Here is a 16849-nt window from a genome sequence, read left to right as displayed (position 1 = left end):
TCATCAAGTGGCAGCAGCGGGGAGAGAGCAGCACCGCAATCTGCACGGGAAGCAGGTTCGTGGAGCGGGATGCCCAGGGTGAAGGAGGTGCAGATGTTACACTCACACAGGGGAGCCCATGGCTCGCTGCAGCTGGAGTTGGCTGAGCCGTGCCTCCCACAGCTCTGTGCCAAGTGTCCGACTTCCTGACCTCATCCCTACAGTCAGTCCAAGCTGCTGAGAGCAGCAATCCCCCGAGGTGTCCTTTTGAGCATTAGTGCTGAATGCACTAGAACTAAAATCAGAGCGCTTAAAAGAGCAGCGCTGCAAACTGCCTTTGCAAGGCTCTGCAGAGCAAGTGGGAGCAGAAGCAGAGGGAGAAGACTAACTCCTTTACCCTTTAGAGGGCAGTGGTGTTCATCGAACAAAAGCTGCCTTTTCGAGGAGGTAAATCCCTCATCGGTAACAACCGGGTCAGCAGCAGCGGAGCAGCGGCGAGGAATCGGGATCAGCGCTGCCGTGGTGCCGCTGGATGCGCTGCACCGTGCAGGACGGCATCTCACCCTGATGTACTTTCTGTAATGCTCTGTGCAGGGGCTCATTAATTTTCCCTCGTTCTCATGCACAGTAATCAGACAAGTAATTACGGTTCCACCGAGAGGTTTCCTTTCTCCCACCACGCCACGAGCGCAGCCCAGGGTGAAGCACTCCTTACCGTCGGCGTTTGCCAAACTGCAGCATCTTGTAATGAATACATATTATAATATTGTTTTTTCGCAAATATTATGTATAATGTTAATAGTACATTTCCTGTAGTTTTTATTAGACATAGTAGTGAAATAGCTAACATAGTTATGCTTATAGCAAATGAACTACCTGCTTAGTTAAGATAACATCCAATGAACGCCTAATAAAGACCCCTACTACTACCACCATCTACTGTCTGGAAAAAAGTATAAACCAAAGCCCAGACTGGGAAAAAAAATAAAAACAAACTAAAACCACAGCCAAAAAATGTGCATGCTGTAAAAAGGCAGACCCGAGGAGGAGCCACACTAAACAGTTCTGAGAACAACTTTACTTTGGGGAAAAGTTTAAATATATATAATCGTTTATGAATGTGCAGTAGGCTAATGCAATAGAAAAAGCACGTAAAGAGGGTGTCTCCGAGGTAGCAGGTGTGCTCTTGGCTGAGTGCCAAGCACCCGGCCGTTAACCCTTTGCTTTATCATCTTTATTAAACTTCTAAATTTCACCAGAAGAGTGAACCTCGTTTTTCACAATCTCTTCGAGCCAGATGAGCCCTTCCTGTGAAACGTAGGCCGAATTTGTTCAGAGAGCCAAGTAAGAGCTGATTTCGGAGGCGGTACTAACCTTTTCATGGGTTTGGGCGATGCCTCCCGCTCCAGGTTGGAGGACGCGTGCTTCACGTGCATGGCGTTGTAGGAGGTGTGGGTGTACTCGTTCTCATCGCTGTAGTCGGGACCTAGCAGCGTTCGAGCCCACGTCCCCATGTCATAGGGAGGCAGCGTCCCTCCAAATTCAGAGGGCAGGCATTCAGGGTGTATTAGCTGGTGAAGGCTGTTCAGGTTGTTTCCGTGAAGAAAGATCTTTAACAAATAAAAACCAAAGTTCAAAGTCATCACCGACTCCTTGTTTCGTTAAGTACAATAACAGCAGCGCTAATGAGGTGTGGAGTGTCATTAGTTGACGCTGCAGTTTCAGGTGGGAATTTCAAAAGCTCTCAGGGCTGACTCAGTTGGCAGAAAAGGGGGGACTAAGTTTGGGGTGGGCAGCTGAAGAGTTAGGTTGGTGCTACAAACACTTCTGAAAACCCTGATTCCCTTGCTTTTGGCACATGACAATTTCCGTTTCTTAAGTACCAGGTCGGGAGAAGCAGAAGGAATTATGACTGAATATTGCTACTGTAAGAGGATAAAGACTTGCATAAAGAGGAGTGAGAAGGGTGACAGTGGAGCTTACGGAAAGCAGGCATGAAGAGTAGGACTTCAGAGTCTGAGAGGGCCACTAGCCCTGCTGCACCCCAGGACAGACATTTCCAGGGGTGTATCAAGCTGTGTCACCATTTGGTGCTGCTTCAGCAACACTTGTTTCTCTAATCCTTCTTTGCTTTCAGGTGGGTCCTACCCTTGTCCTGCCTAGTCAGACCCATTTTAGGGTGGGCTCTGAGGGATTATTCAGCTGTTGTTTGACAGACTGCAGAGAACAAATGGCTAGGATGACTGCAGAGCCACCAATTCACTTGGGTTTCGGTGGAGAGGATCTGCCTCTTCTGCAGTGTGAGCAAGCAGCCTTCAGGCATGGGTGCTTTTTGTGGAAGCAAATGAGTTACCATCATGTGTAAACAGTCACCCTGCTGAAGGAATGAAATAGGAATTTTTTACTCCCACAAAAAGGATTGAGCTGAAGTTTTCCTCGCTAGCAAGTAACTTCAGCCAGGCTTGATAATCCCTCCACATTGCAAATTCTCTCAATCCCTGAGCATGCTCCAGTAAAATGTATTCATGTTTTGTTAGTGATAACAGATTTCTGGTCCCTGGATGAGTTATTCATTCAATCCAGAACAACCCAGACTCTAATTTTTAATAACAGCAGCGATTCTCTTACACCATATGGAAAATGCAGAGAAAAACTAGAGAAGAAAACAGGCAGCTACTTGGAAAATCCAGGAATGCAGGTTCCTCTCCACCCCCAACCCCCACCCCCATCTAATTACCCTTTTCCTTGTCTTGTCTTTGAGGAACGGTTTGATTAGCGTGTACAGGGCATGGATGTACCAGGGCTGATTGACAAAATGGACTCCTCCAAAACGTGCAGGAAAGCTGTCCTACAGAAAGAAAGAAAGGAAGGTAGTTAAGAGATGCAGTGCTTTACCCAGGCAGTCAATAGGATGAAAGTCGGAGGAAAAAAAATCTGTCTTCATCTGCAAACGAGCACTGGGCTTGGTGGGAGGGGGCAGGAGGGAAATGGAAGAACAAAAAAGATGCCTGTAAGCGTTTGTAGCAGTTTCCTCTGTGGACAGAGGCAGTCCCTTAGCCCCTCTACACACTGACACATCAATTGCCGATGAGATGCTGAAGATTTAAAGCCGGGTCTCCAGCCACTTCTCATGAACATTTTTTAACTCCGTCAGGGCATCTGACTCTGCCGGCCTGGGAAGTGAGAGGGGGTTGATGAGCACCGCTCCCTCGAGGGGAAGCTTTCTAATTTCTCATTGTGCAGCGCAAGGCAAGCCCCCGGTTCCCACGCACATCGCTGCTCAGAGCTCACCTTTTCACCCTTCGGCCTCCCTGCCTCCCCCTGCTAAAATCATCATGACAATGGCTGACCTTTCGGGGTGAGCAAGCAGCGCGTTGCAGGGAGGAGGATGGGTGGGAAATGCTGATAAGTGAAGGTGTGGGGAGAGCGCACCATGACAGCACCATGGAAACTGCCGGGGCCGCGCTCGCTGCCGCTGCCAGGCTCAGCACAAGCACCCCGGTATTAGCATGCAGGTAGCGTCCCGCAGGAGAGGTGCTGGCCGCAGCATCCCGCCCTGCTCCGACACGCCTAAGCGAAGAGGAGGTGGTGGCTGGCGTGTCTTTAAAGGTTACTGTGCATTATGAAGGGTATTTTGTAGCTACGATCTTATCTAACAAACGTCAGTCAAGGAAGAGCCTAGGATATTTTTTCTTTTTTTCTTTTTTTTTTTTTTTCGCGTGGCATAAATAATGGGGCGACCGCTGCTCCTGTGTGCAAACACGCTTCCGAGGGGAGGAGAGGAGCCTGTCTCTCCGCTGTGAAGGGAGAGTCTGATGAAGCCGTCCTCATCCTGTGTGTGCTTCTAACCCCTACAGCTCAGCGTGAAAAGCAGAGTATAATCGGGTCTCTTCCTTCAGGGTTTCAGCTCTGGGACCCAGGCAGGTTCCTTCCCCCCACAATTAGCACAGAATGTCCTGGGGCTTTATCTCGCCTTCCTCCCGAGCATCAGAGATTGAGCACAGCTGGTGAGAATACGGGGAGATGATATGGATTTGTGAGATGATATGAAAAAAAATCCCCTTATATACCTGCTCTGCAGAGCTTCTGTGCTGCTTCAAGGTCAATTTCCTCCCCAGGTTTAGCGATATGTATGCATACACCACCTCCTGCAACCCAGGGCAGATCATCAGGACTCTCCATACTCTTTAGCCATGGATTGCCCAGGCAGTCATCTAAAACCATACTAGGGTAATGTTTGTGAGCAGCCACAGGCATTAAGTGATATCTTTTACTTTTGGTATACAGTGGAATAAGCCACTTCCACCTCAGACAGGTCAGGTGTCCTGAATTCTGCATACTGGATATATTGTGAAGGACTATTGGGTAATCAGGCCAGCACACAGGAGGACAAGCAGTATAACATCCCAGGTGATCTCATTATAAATTCCAGTAAATGATGAATTGAGCTTTTGAGACCTCACCTGGTCTGGGGTTCTTAGCCCAAGAAAGATGTCAACCTGTTAGAGTGTGTCCAGAGGAGAGCCAAAAAGATGATCAGAGGAATTGAGCACCTTTCCTACAAAAACAGGCTGAGAGAATTGTGGTTGTTCAGCCTAGGGAAGGGAAGGCTCCAGGGAGACCTCATTGCAGCCTTCCAGTACCTTAAAGGAGGCTTATAAAAAGGAGGGAGAGGGACTTCTCATCTGGGCAGATAGTGACCAGACAAGGTTTTAAACTGAAAGAAGGCTGGTTTAGATTAGATGTTAGGAAGAAATTCTTTTCTTAGGGGGTGCTGAGGTACTGGAACAGAAAAACTATGGATGCCCCATCTCTGAAAGTGGTAAAGACCAGGTTTAATAGGATTCTGAGCAGCCTGAATTAGTGGATGGCATTCCTGCCCATGGCAGAGGGATTGGAACTAGATGACTTTTAAGGTCCTTTCCAACCCTAATCATTCTATTTTCAGCTATTCTATGATTCTATAATTCTCTTTAAGGATGGCATACGTCCTGTTGGGGTGTCCATTTTCAAGAAAGAAGAGTATATTTCCACTACTTTTATTGAGAGTTTAGAATACAGATCTGACTGAGAAAAAGTACTGCAGTGCTGCATGTTGCAGTGACTTCAACTAACGGCTGAGAAATTGCCGTGGAGTCTGAGCCCACCTACAAAAACACATGGATTGATGGAAGTGTGAAGCCCAGAGTGACTTTCTACCATGTAATAACCTAAAATTGTGTTTTATAGCAGACCAGAGCCACAAAATGCCCATCTCATGCAATATTCACTGATTCAGTTGCCTTTCTCACACATGGGAATGAAGATTTTAAGATTTGGATCTTTTCACAGATTATTCTAAAAAAACCCCCAAACCTAAAATAAATTTAAATATTCCATATTTGCCTTTGTTTATTTATTTATTTATTACTAATTCTCTATTTGTCAAGCTGGCTGCCATCCCACAAGTTGTGACTAGAAGGAAGAAGTTTTGGACACCTTTGCTCTCTGGGAGTAAATTGCCACAGTTGTACCCAGGCTGTACTGTAGCAGCTAATGTCAGTGTAGAAAATCCAATCTGAGTCTGAATCACAGAAAAGTAAAGAAATGAAAGATTGGAAGCAGGGGAATAACTTTAAGACACAAAGATTTATACTGATCTGAAAAACAAAAATTTTTTTCCTTCTTGCGGGAATGCACAAATTGCATTAATCATGATATTTTAGTGAGAAACATCAGTCAGCCTTCATTTTCAAGAGGGAATATGTATTCTTAGAACATGTTGACCAGCTTTAGCAATACCCAGAAAGGCCCAAATACTGAGAATTACAGGAACCAAGCAGAGGTTTGAGCTGGGAGTCTGCCTCTAGAAAAAAAGAAGCGGGATGCACTTTCCTATATAGAAAACTAATTTTATGTCCACCCAACATAGATTGTTGAGTCCATAAACTGGATTCTATCTCACACATCTCTGTTATAGGAAATCCCTTAATATAACAATTTTATTTCAAGGCAATTGCTTTCTTTTAATTTTGAAGGTACACCCAAAAGTGCACAAAGATCCTTGAAAAGGAAATGAAAGTCAGAAAAAAAAAACAAAACAACCAAAGAACATTTTTTTTGGTGTGTGTAACTTTCTGCTAAATTTTGTTCCTTGCCCTATTAAGCACATTAAGTTCAATTTGACCTTCATCCCTGAGTCCACCTACATTTCTAAGGCTGTCAATTAGAACAAGGACAAAGACTTAAAAAAAAAAAAACTCAGAGAAATTTGATATGGGAATCATCCAGACACTGTTTGGAACTGCAACATACTAATTTTGTAGAAGTCCCTAATTAGAGCAGAGCTGTCTTGGAAAGAAAAGCTCCTGTCTGGAGGTCTGCCTTGTGCAGCTCCAGGAAGATGTATGAAACATGTCCCACATCCCGCTTAGAGTCTCTGCTGCTTTCCCTGGGGCAAGGGGAAAGTAGCTGAAATTGATTTTCTGCTGAAGAGCTTTTGCTTTTAGGAATTCTCTTTTGATTTCTCATGTCTTGTGATTCCTTGGGAAAGTGTGCTTTATAATGAGGTACATTTTTTGGAGTCTACTGTGAAATGGACTCTGGGATTGTGGAGCCTTTTCTTAACCTGATTCCATGTCAAAAATACCTAATCCTGAGGATATGCTTGGGTTTTATTCCAATGTTACAAATGAAATATAGTACACATGAATTGGTCTCATTATTTTTGGTCACTACTGTCTTCTCCTCTGAAAAGAAGGCTGGACATATTAGCACATTGCTCAGCAATGAAATTGGAGAGTAAATAAACACATCCAATCCAGTCCTAATCAAGCTAACCTGCTTCTTGCTCAAGCAGGGTCATCCCAGAGCATGTGGCCCAGGATTGTGTCCAGATGTTTCTTGAGTATCTCCAGTGAGGGAGACTCCACAGCCTCTCTGGGCAGTCTGTTCCAGTGGTCATACTGGAGCACAGTAGAGAAGTTCTTCCTCATGTTTAGGTGGAACTTCCCATGCATCAGTTTTCACCCATTCCCTCTTACCCTACTGAACTTGCTGAGGAGGCTTCTGCCCCTTCATTTGAGTCATTGATGAATAAGTTAAACTGAACCTTGTGGGACACCACTAATGACAGGACTCCAGCTTGACCCTGTGAGACTAATTATGGCCCTCTGGGATCTGCCTTTGGGCCAGTTCTCAATACACCTCACTGTACATTCATCCAATCCACACTTAAAATAATATAAAAGAACTCCAGATATCTTCTTGGACAGCTGGCTCACTCCTCAGTCAGACCAGGCCTTTTTCACTGGGACTTAAATTGATCTAAAATAAGGCATGTATCTAACAATGCTGCAGTGGCATCTTCCCAGAGCAGTATAGGCAAACTGAGAGAGAGAAAATCATCCAAACAGAGTTTGAGTTGATTTAATGAAACTGGGGCCATTGATGGGCCTATTCTTTTGCCTGATCTCTCTTTGTTTTGCTTTATATATTTGTTTCTTTGTTGTTTTCTCCTCTTTATCATGCCTAAAGTGGAAGTAATGAACACAGTGGAGCTGCCACAGGCCCCCCAGATTCATGCAGGCTTCAATGCATCTTTCGTTTCAGATAGAATAAGTGCCTTCAAGCTTGCAGGTCAGAGAAAAATGTTATGGGGATCATTGCTTATCATCTCTGCTCAGACCTCCCGTGCTGTAAAATTTTTCAGCTGAGCCTGGAACTGAAAACCTTTGGTACATAATATTCCATTAAATAGCTCAGGAGGGGTGCTTCGAAGCTATGAGGTTGATTAGAGACAATTGTTATTTCTTTCTGCTTGTTCTTGCCATGTCAGCATCTATTTCTTTTGGCATGAATATGCTTCAGAAATCTTTTACTATGGTGTTGTTTGGAGCTGCCTGAAAGCTAAGAATCAACATGATTTTCCAGCATGTCCTCACACCAAAGTGGGCTGGGAATGCAAAGCCATCTTTGGAATATGAAACATCAGAATGAATCCAACCTGATGCTCAAGGTCATTCCATTCAAACTATGACATCATAGACCAAAGTCCTGAGCTCAAAATCCACATTACAACATATCTCTAGGTTACAGAACATCTGAATTTTGAGAAATAAGCATTTTTAAAATGCTTTCATAACATTTACCCTTTCTAATCAGAAAACCAAGCACACACCCCAATGAACTACTATCTCAACCATACTTGGCAGTTTACTACAAATCCAAAAGTAATTCCCCTTGAAAGAAAATAATTACCCCCAGATTCAGGAAGATATCAGTCAAAAACAAAAGTGTTTAAAGTGAAAGGTCATGTAAACTGAGGATAAAAACAGCATCTACATGCCTGTGCACTTACATAATCAGTCCCTGAGGTGGATTAAAGCTCCCAGAGATTGTATTAATAGTTCAGGCAGATTTTATTAATAGTTCAGTGATAGTTTCTCCATGGAGAATTTCCATGAGTCTGTGATTTTAATGGATTGGCATAATAAGGGAAGGAGGATTTTCTGCTCTTCAGCTCTTCAGCTTCAGATCCAAATTCAGCCTTTTAAAGAGTGACAGTGCTTGAAAGTTGTTGATCCCTGATTATAGGATCAACAACTAAGATGTTGAATAGGTTGTGTCCATCAACAACCTGCTCCTGAGCATGTTTGAATTAATTCCATGTAATGCCCTAGGTATGGACAGAGTGGGCTGTTGAATAGGGCATACTAGGCAAGAAGGCAAAGTTTCCTCCAATTGCCTCTTATTTTAATGCAGTTCCTAAGAGGTGGACGCTTAGTTTGGCAGGAGGAAGTGGGATGCAGGACCAGGGCCATGAGGACGCTGTGACTGGGCTGCTCCTGCACCTCTACAAGTGTTCCCTGGGGCTGCAGGTGTTGGAGCTGCTCTCCCTCACCTTCTGCAGTGCCTGCACTGATCCCAGGCATATTTCCAATCTCCACCATGACAAGTTGATTGTCCTTCTGTTATCTCCTTTTGCTCCCCTGTGTTTTTGAAGAGATGGGAATGCAAAATTAATGTTGCCCATGGCAATAATTTCAAATCGTTTGCTTCTACCTTGGCATGCCCTCAGAGTACACAGGGCTTGAAAATAGCTGCAGAGTAGGGGAAAACCAGTAAAAAAAAAAAGAGAAATTACTGCTAGCAGTATGGCAATCCTGACCTGCTTGAATACAACTGTAAAAAGAATTCTTGCAATTATGAAGGATTAATTGATTTTTGGTAAGCTGTGACTGTAACTGCTCACACCTAAATGCTCTCTTTACTTAGAAGTACATAATAGCAAAGGATTGGAGCAAAATTACATGAACTTGTGAGTTCTTGGTTTATTTTTACATCTCATGCCCACATATGTAGATGAGGATGCTCTGAAGTACTTCTGTCAGAAAAGCAGAACTGAGAAATGAGCACTGGGATACATTCTCCTAGGCATTTTTCATAATGTTTGTTATCTCTCTTGCTACACTCAGTAACTTCTAAAATGCAGTCATTTGCAGTGGGTTTCTCCCAGTCAGTATTGCACACTAGTGAGGTCCTACAGAGCATCTGTTCATGGGTGTTGGCAGATGGCACCAATAAATCAGGTTATAGAACACAGATTTGCTCAGTAAACTTTGATTTGTCCTGATAGAATCATGCTGTCATGTCATCTGGTCTAACAAAATAAGTTGTAACCTTGGGGCAAAAGGGGGATTTCTTCACTACCTTTTTGCAAGAAACTCTTCACTGAACCAGCTTAGAATAATTTAGGAGCAGAAAATTTCCCAGAAGCAGTAAATCTGTTGGATTGACAATATGTTCTGGTGCTACTTCTTTGTTTGGCATGTAACCATCTTTTACAAACTAAAGGTAGAGGGTAAGGCTCCCTCCAGAAAAAAAAATAGATTAATAAATTATATTGATAGAGAAACAGCAGGTTCATTCAGGGGGTTGGTTGAGGAGGTTCACAGGGAAGAAAGGAATTCAAAATGTGATTAGAAAGTAAAACCAAGAGCACTGAGACACTAATTTGGGAGTAACCCATGCCTGGGTGCAACCGGGGTGCTGCAGTTTGCTCTAGATTAGGTCATTTTAGGTAAGGCCACATCAGCATACTTCTGGTGGAGCAAGAAGAGTGACAATCACCCACTTAGCTAAGGAGGGGTAGTTTGGGTCACAGGCAGCATAGGAAAGGACATGAATTAGTTGGAGGCTATTTCTCAGTTAGTTTAGGAACTCTGTATGATCTTTGCAGCCAGCCTCAGCAAACCAGGCTACACTGTCTCCAGTGTTCTGATTTTTGGTGTAAACTCTAGCTCAGAAACCTGTTTGTGCTCAGCTTTCCTAACGCAGGGTGGCTGCAAGCTGAGCTGCTTCTATTCCTGTACCACGCTGAATGTGAACGTCTGAAATTAGTTGTGAGGGAAGGAAAAAGCAGCAGGAAAATCATCAAAGCTGAAAGTAGTTTTGGGCTTAATTAGAAATGGCAAAACGTGCTGGGCACAGAGCAAGCTTGGCCTGGAGACCTGCTGGGTGAGCCCAGGTGCTACTGGCTGCCGTGTGTGTGACCACAGGTCAGCAGGGATGTGTCACACGAGTGTGACCCCTGAGCTTTGGCTGCTCATTCAAAATCATCACCACAATAAAGTCCCCGTGCAAACTTCGGGTTACTGAGAGAAGTGACCTCCTTCCAGTCCTTTCTCCCTGACACCTCCCTGATTAAGTGGTGTGGTTTATCATTACTTGAGCTGTTGGTAGGTGTTTGTGGGTGTGATTTGTTCTCAGTTTTGGGAGTGTGGCAAATAAGGAGGTTTCTTTTGTAGCCAGATTTTAATGCAGGGCATTCTGAACTAAAGTGTCCACCAGCAGAATGAGCACTTCCACCAAAGAAAGTAACAGTGAGCATTAATACAGATTTAATGAAGGGGCGTCCTAATTCCCTAGCACCTGGAAAAGAAACTACCCAGGAGCACTGGGCCTAATGGTTTGGCATTGAAAACTCGACCCAAAAGATGTTCTATAATATACACATTTTGAAAAAGAATAGAGAGAATAGGGGATTTTTTTAAAGTAATTTTTTGGAGTTAAGCTTTAAACAAAATTCATTAGTACCATTAACCACTGTAGTAAGGAACACCATTGCTTTCTTTAGCTGTTCTTTTTTCAAGCGCTGTCCTAGCTATTTCTATTTCCATAGACAGGCCTTGCACTGATCTTGAAGGGCAGTAGATCTGTGGGACACTGTGATTGAAAGCACAGGGAGTGAAGGAGTTAGGGCAAAGAAGATGGCCCTGAGGCAAATTTAGTAGCATTTAAAAGGCTGTTGAAAGAAACGGGTTGAGTGCATGCAAAGTCAGTCATGAAAAGCATAACATACAGAACCTTATTTCTTGTCCAGTACTGAGATTTTAAACAAAAAGCCCTGTACATAGACTGTCTCTTTAGATGTGCATTGTTATGCTGAGATTCTCTACATTGTCTATGTAAAACATTTATTCCATTTTTTTTTTACATTGCATATATGTATATACACATATACACATGTACACACACACACACACACACACACACACACACACACACACATGTATATACACTTGCTCTCTGCCAAAATAGCTGTGTCTGAGCAAAGGGCAATGAAGGCCAAATTGCCATGGTGAGGACAAATGCCCACAGCATTAGTTAAAATCAGCCAAAGAAAAGCAATTAAAAAGGTCTTGTGGCACTCAACATTGCTTCTCAGGAGACCTATTGACTTTGCAGAGAAGCTTTTCATCTTTGCCCATGGAGGCACCAAGGTATTAAACTGAATTCCTAAAGTCGCATTACACTTGTGGTGTGATTGAAAGCTGATGATGGAGAAAAGGAGATTTTGTTATTTATAGTGCTAGGCAACCTATTTGGTGCTGAACAGAAGTCTGTTCTAGCCTGGCTTGAACAATGCATGCAATCGTCTTAAAAGCAGCATGAAAAAGAGATTATAAACTATCACCCTGATGAGGCTACAACCTAGCATGGTCAGAAGAAAATGATCAAGCAATTTTTTTTATTCGCAGTTGTTGACTGACTAAAACAAAGTATTTGATGGAAATCATTCCAGTAAATACCTTTGCATCTAGCTGTAAATTAAAATAATCCTTTGTGTTGACTCCTCCATACAAGTCCTTGTAGGTATCTCTTAGCACTCATTTTCTCAGAGCTATCTGTTAAACAAGAGCTTGATTCCTCTTATGACACTAAGAATTTTGTATTTTACTCTAATTTGTTTGAGATGGAAACCTAATTTTAAAATTGAAGACTGAAGATTTCCCTTCACCTAGCACTCGCACAACCCTTTTTTAAAACAATTTTTGTGGTCCCTGTCAGCTTTGACAAATATCCCATGGTGATGAGTGTCCCAGGGTGAAGATATTTTTTCAAATTTTTATTCCCTTTCAACAGGAGTGTATGTGTGTGTGTGTGTGTGTGTGTGAGCAAGCCCCATGAGCTGCTTTGTTTTAAAGGGAGTCAAGATGCTAAATGCCTGTGCAGTGGGGGAGACCCAGCTCTTGGTGGGTGCAATATGAGGCAACTCACACTGCATCAGATAAATACTTGATAGCAGCAGCACCTTTACCTCATATACAGCCTCTTACCCTTCAGACCAATAGAAACCCCCATCCTCTCATTTTTTGTATGATTCAGTCTCCAATCTTGTTCCAGTCTCTGACTGAAATTGCTTTGTTTCTTATCCTTTCATGCTGAAGGAAAATTGTTGTGTGTATTTGTATTTCACAAAGTCCCACATAGTCACCAGACTGATTTAACAGGAGCAGACCAATGTGTCAGATCTGCAATAAAATATAATCTCTTTGTGCCTGCCCTTTTGTGATCTCTTTCTCTCTCTACTTTTTTTTTTTTTTAATAACAAATCAGTGCCTTGGTAATGAGAAACTTGACCATAATTTAATGTCCTTGAAATAAGTTTTGATAATAAAAAATACATGAGTAATGTTAAAAATACATGTGGAAAGATTTAAAGATGCACTGTGGAAAATATATTTTTAGGAAAGCTGTTTTTACAATATCAGACTGCAATTCAAGTTTCATGACACATTCAACAACATGCATTTAAGAAACGAGTTATGAAGACCATTTTCATAGTGAAGAGCCTTGTATTAGGCAGTACAAAGAACTGATGATTTTCACTGATGTTTTTTCCCTGTGGTTATAAAAGCAGGCATTGCTAATAGAACCACCAATAGCTAAGATTGTATGATTGCCTGACTTGTTGCATCTTTGCTGCAGTTACACATTTTGGGCCCAAAAATTTCAACAGGGAGCCAGACATATTTTTGTGGGAACAATGTTGGAGGCTAGGGGTGGGGTGACAATTTCTCCACGGGCTTGGAGAGAAAAATACTGTTTTCTGCACTTCAAAATATTTTTATGATTATTGGAAGGTGGAGATTTAAATCTCAGACCTTTTGGAGCATGAACCCAACCTTTCACAAAAGATTTTCCTGGCGCACGTGGTTTTAATGACACAGAGAGAATTTGCAACTCTGTGTATGCCTGTGTCCAAATTCACTCAAGGAAGTGTGGAGGCTGTTTTGTAAGCTAAATAGTCACGGTGATACCTTCTTGCCTTAAAAGCTATGAACAGTAGAAATTCCTGGAGTACATTAGCTATGTTCTCCCAACAGGGACAGAGGCTGCAGCCCCAACCCCCAGGTGGGAGGTAGAGCTCTCTCTGCCGTGGTTTCTCCCAGAGATGTCATAAAGCACTGGTATAGTCAGGGCCCCTGAAGCTGTACTCTGATACTCAGATTCTTCCTTTCCTAAGTGCGTGACTTCGCCATTTCAATGTTCTTTTTGTGCTGTGTTCACCACCTAAAGCAATGCTAGGCAACAGTCAGTGCTGCTCATTGCATAATCACTCAGAATCAGGGCTTTTGTCAGTTTGGCAGCATTAAATGTCACATAAACTTTGTACTCTTTGCTACATGAAATATAAGCTTATACTCTCTGCAGCAGCTCTCTCATTTCCACAACACATCCTCCCTTCAGTTCACACTTTTTGTTCCTCACTACCTGGCTTTATTGCCACCTTAAATCCGACTACAAAACATCTTTAAGAGGTAGCGGAAGAAAAAATGGTTTCTGATGTCTGTGTAGGCGCGAGAAAAGCAGAGCATTAACGAGTGCACTTTCTCAGTCTTTCCAGTATTGTTAGCCAAGCATGGATATCAGACTGTGGATGTATTACCAGGTCACTGTTCAGGCTTTTTGTATCCTGCATATTATCATCTGCTCCCACTACAGCCCCTAACGAGAGGAGTCTGAGGGTTACCAGTGAAGTTTACTGCCTGAGTAGTACTTGCACTGCCTTCTCCAAAAGGTTATTCTAAATTGTGTTTTCAAGCACCACAGCATCAGTCTGCAAGCTCATGATTCCTCACCCTCTGGTTCTACTCCTTAAAAATTTGCTCTGATCATTTTTTTCAGGGCCGAGAGCAGGGAAAAATATTCTCTCAATTTGCTAAAACTGCAGTTCACAGGAAGGTGTGACCCCATTTCTCAGCCTCCTCAGATTAAAAAGGCAACAAATTTTCATTCTCTTCTTTCTTTTCACATTGGGTTAAAGTCACACAATAAGTACTGCTACATGAAGTCTTAAATGAATTAGGTTTTTTCTACCCAGAGACTGGAGTATCCTCCATCATACCTCTGGAGGTCATTGAATTTGCTAGGTAGGTACAGGACAGTCTGTCTGTGCCTTCTCCTTTGAAGACTTCCTATGGGGAATAAAACAGAGAGTACAATTGAACTGATAAAGGGGCCTGGTATCTTAGGCCTGATCAAGCAGAAACCGTGGGAGAGACAGACGTAGATAAATGCTCCCTGGGCAAGAAGTGACCAAGAAACATGTGAAACTTTGTGATAAGATAATATTACTAGGTCAAATGATGCCATGAAGAATGTGTAACCAGTGAGAAATTGTGACCAAAACCAGAACCCTATATAAGTGCCATACAAATAAAACCCTATATAAATGCCTTCTGTACTCAATAAAATTGGCTTCTGATCCAAACTTGGGTGTCTCTGTCTCTCAGTTGCCAATAGCTTCCCATTAAGAACTCTTCCCACCTAATTTCAGGCAGCAGTGTATCTTCCCTATTAAACTCCAACCACTGGGTGCCAGTGCAAATTTGCAAATTACTCGGTGTCATTAACCTTGACTTCAGCAAGACTTTAGGCACAGTGACATGTATTGTCCCTCTAGCAAATTGGAGAGATTTTGTTTGGAGTGGTAGTACTTAGTTCTAGTTTCAAAGTTTGCCCTGCTTTAAGCTATGAATGGGATCTGATCTTCCAAACTTACTTACCCCATGATTTGGTGGTATTTCATAGGTTAAGGTATATGTGCATCTCAAGCTGTCAGACTGTTCTGCCCTGTCATGTTCCACTCTTACTGTTGACTGATTACTGGTTATTCAGGGCTTCGGGTTACAGCTTCCATTTAAAGCTGAAGCTTTTATCATCTTTATAATGTGCCACAGAATCTATTACAGAAGTGGGCAGGAAGTTAAAGCTTATTTATTATCTGCTTTGCTGCAAAACCCATATTATGAGAATAAAGGACAGCAATAAACAAAAGAAAATAACGTGTTCAGACCAGAAGAAAATCTATATCACTAACTCCCTATGTTGAACAGTTGTTCCAAGAATGAAGGATTTCCTTGTTATTAGTTATGTGCTAGGTGAAGAGAAGTTATCAGAAAAGCTGCATTCCCTATTAGCTGCTACAGAATGCTGCACATGTGCAATGCATATTAATCCCACTTACATCTATCAACTTGATTAATACCTCCCCATTACTGAAATCTATAACTGGCACAGGAAGGTATCTGAGCTTAGCAAAAAGTGAAGCACCTTGATTCTTGAAATTATTTTGGGAAAAGAAGGTTTATATAAAAAATTATAAGGGCAATTTAAGCACTACTGTCAAGATAAAGGGAAACATATCAGATATTTGTTTTCAAACAAACAATATGAGTAAGATAGTAAAAGTAAAACTATGGTTGTGATTTAGAGAAAGGTAAACAAAATTTTAAAAATTTTGGAATTCAGTTTGTGATAAAATCACAGATTCTGTGAAAAAATATTCAAGGAAGTATGTACTGAAATACCAAGAATCTACTTAAAACAAAGCATTTGAAGGGCCTGCCTGAAATTCGAGAAAGTTAAATGCTGCTTTAATGTTGTGGACATGAAAATACACCCCAAATTTTTCTGCAAATGAGACAGAAAAGCATAACACCAGCAGTGTGGGAATCCACAGAACCCACGATGGAGAAACCCAGGGTGGACAAACAACCCACGCAAGATAATATCTGCCATTTGTAAAAGGATCACAACACCACACAAGCATTTAAAACATCAGCAGGGATCTGTAGAGGAAGGAACACACTTCTTCATGGCAGCCAAAGAAAACAGCATAGCATCATAGAACCATGGAATATGCTGATTTGGACCCATCAGGATCATCAAAGCCCAACTCCTGGCCCTGCACAGCACCATCCCCAAGAGTCCCACCAGGGAGCGTGACTGAGAGCATTGTCCAAATACTTCCTGAACTGTCAGGCTGGTGCTGTGACCACTTCCCTGGTGAGCCTGTTCCAGTGCCCAGTCACCCTCTGGATAAAAAATATTTTCCTTTTATCCAGCCTTAACCTCCCCTGACTCAGCTTCAGGCCGTTCCCTTGGATGCTGTAACTGGTTACCAAAGAGAAGAGAGCAGTGCCTGCCCCTCCTCTTCCTTGTCCACCTGAAGGTTTATGGAACACAACTGATTTTCCATGATATTTAGGTCCACCAGGGATACTAGCATTAGCAAAGACAATTCACTTTTGGTAGGAGTGAA

At 42.5% G+C, this 16849-nt stretch overlaps 1 protein-coding gene across 1 annotated transcript in view; it reads right to left on the bottom strand.

Moving 5' to 3' along the window:
• Positions 1-16849, bottom strand: part of CLVS1 (clavesin 1) — an 85316-nt gene that overhangs the window by 14696 nt on the left and 53771 nt on the right. The window contains exons 3-4 of the mRNA XM_062501968.1: positions 2717-2827; positions 1354-1589 (exon numbers count right to left, since the gene is read on the bottom strand). Coding sequence (XP_062357952.1) covers positions 1354-1589; positions 2717-2827 — 347 coding nt within the window. The remainder of the gene's footprint in view (positions 1-1353; positions 1590-2716; positions 2828-16849) is intronic.

Source organism: Cinclus cinclus, chromosome 1 (assembly GCF_963662255.1).
Source record: "Cinclus cinclus chromosome 1, bCinCin1.1, whole genome shotgun sequence".
Classification (NCBI taxonomy): domain Eukaryota; kingdom Metazoa; phylum Chordata; class Aves; order Passeriformes; family Cinclidae; genus Cinclus; species Cinclus cinclus.
Note: the sequence above shows the minus strand (reverse complement) of the source record. Positions and strands in the feature narration are given on the sequence as shown.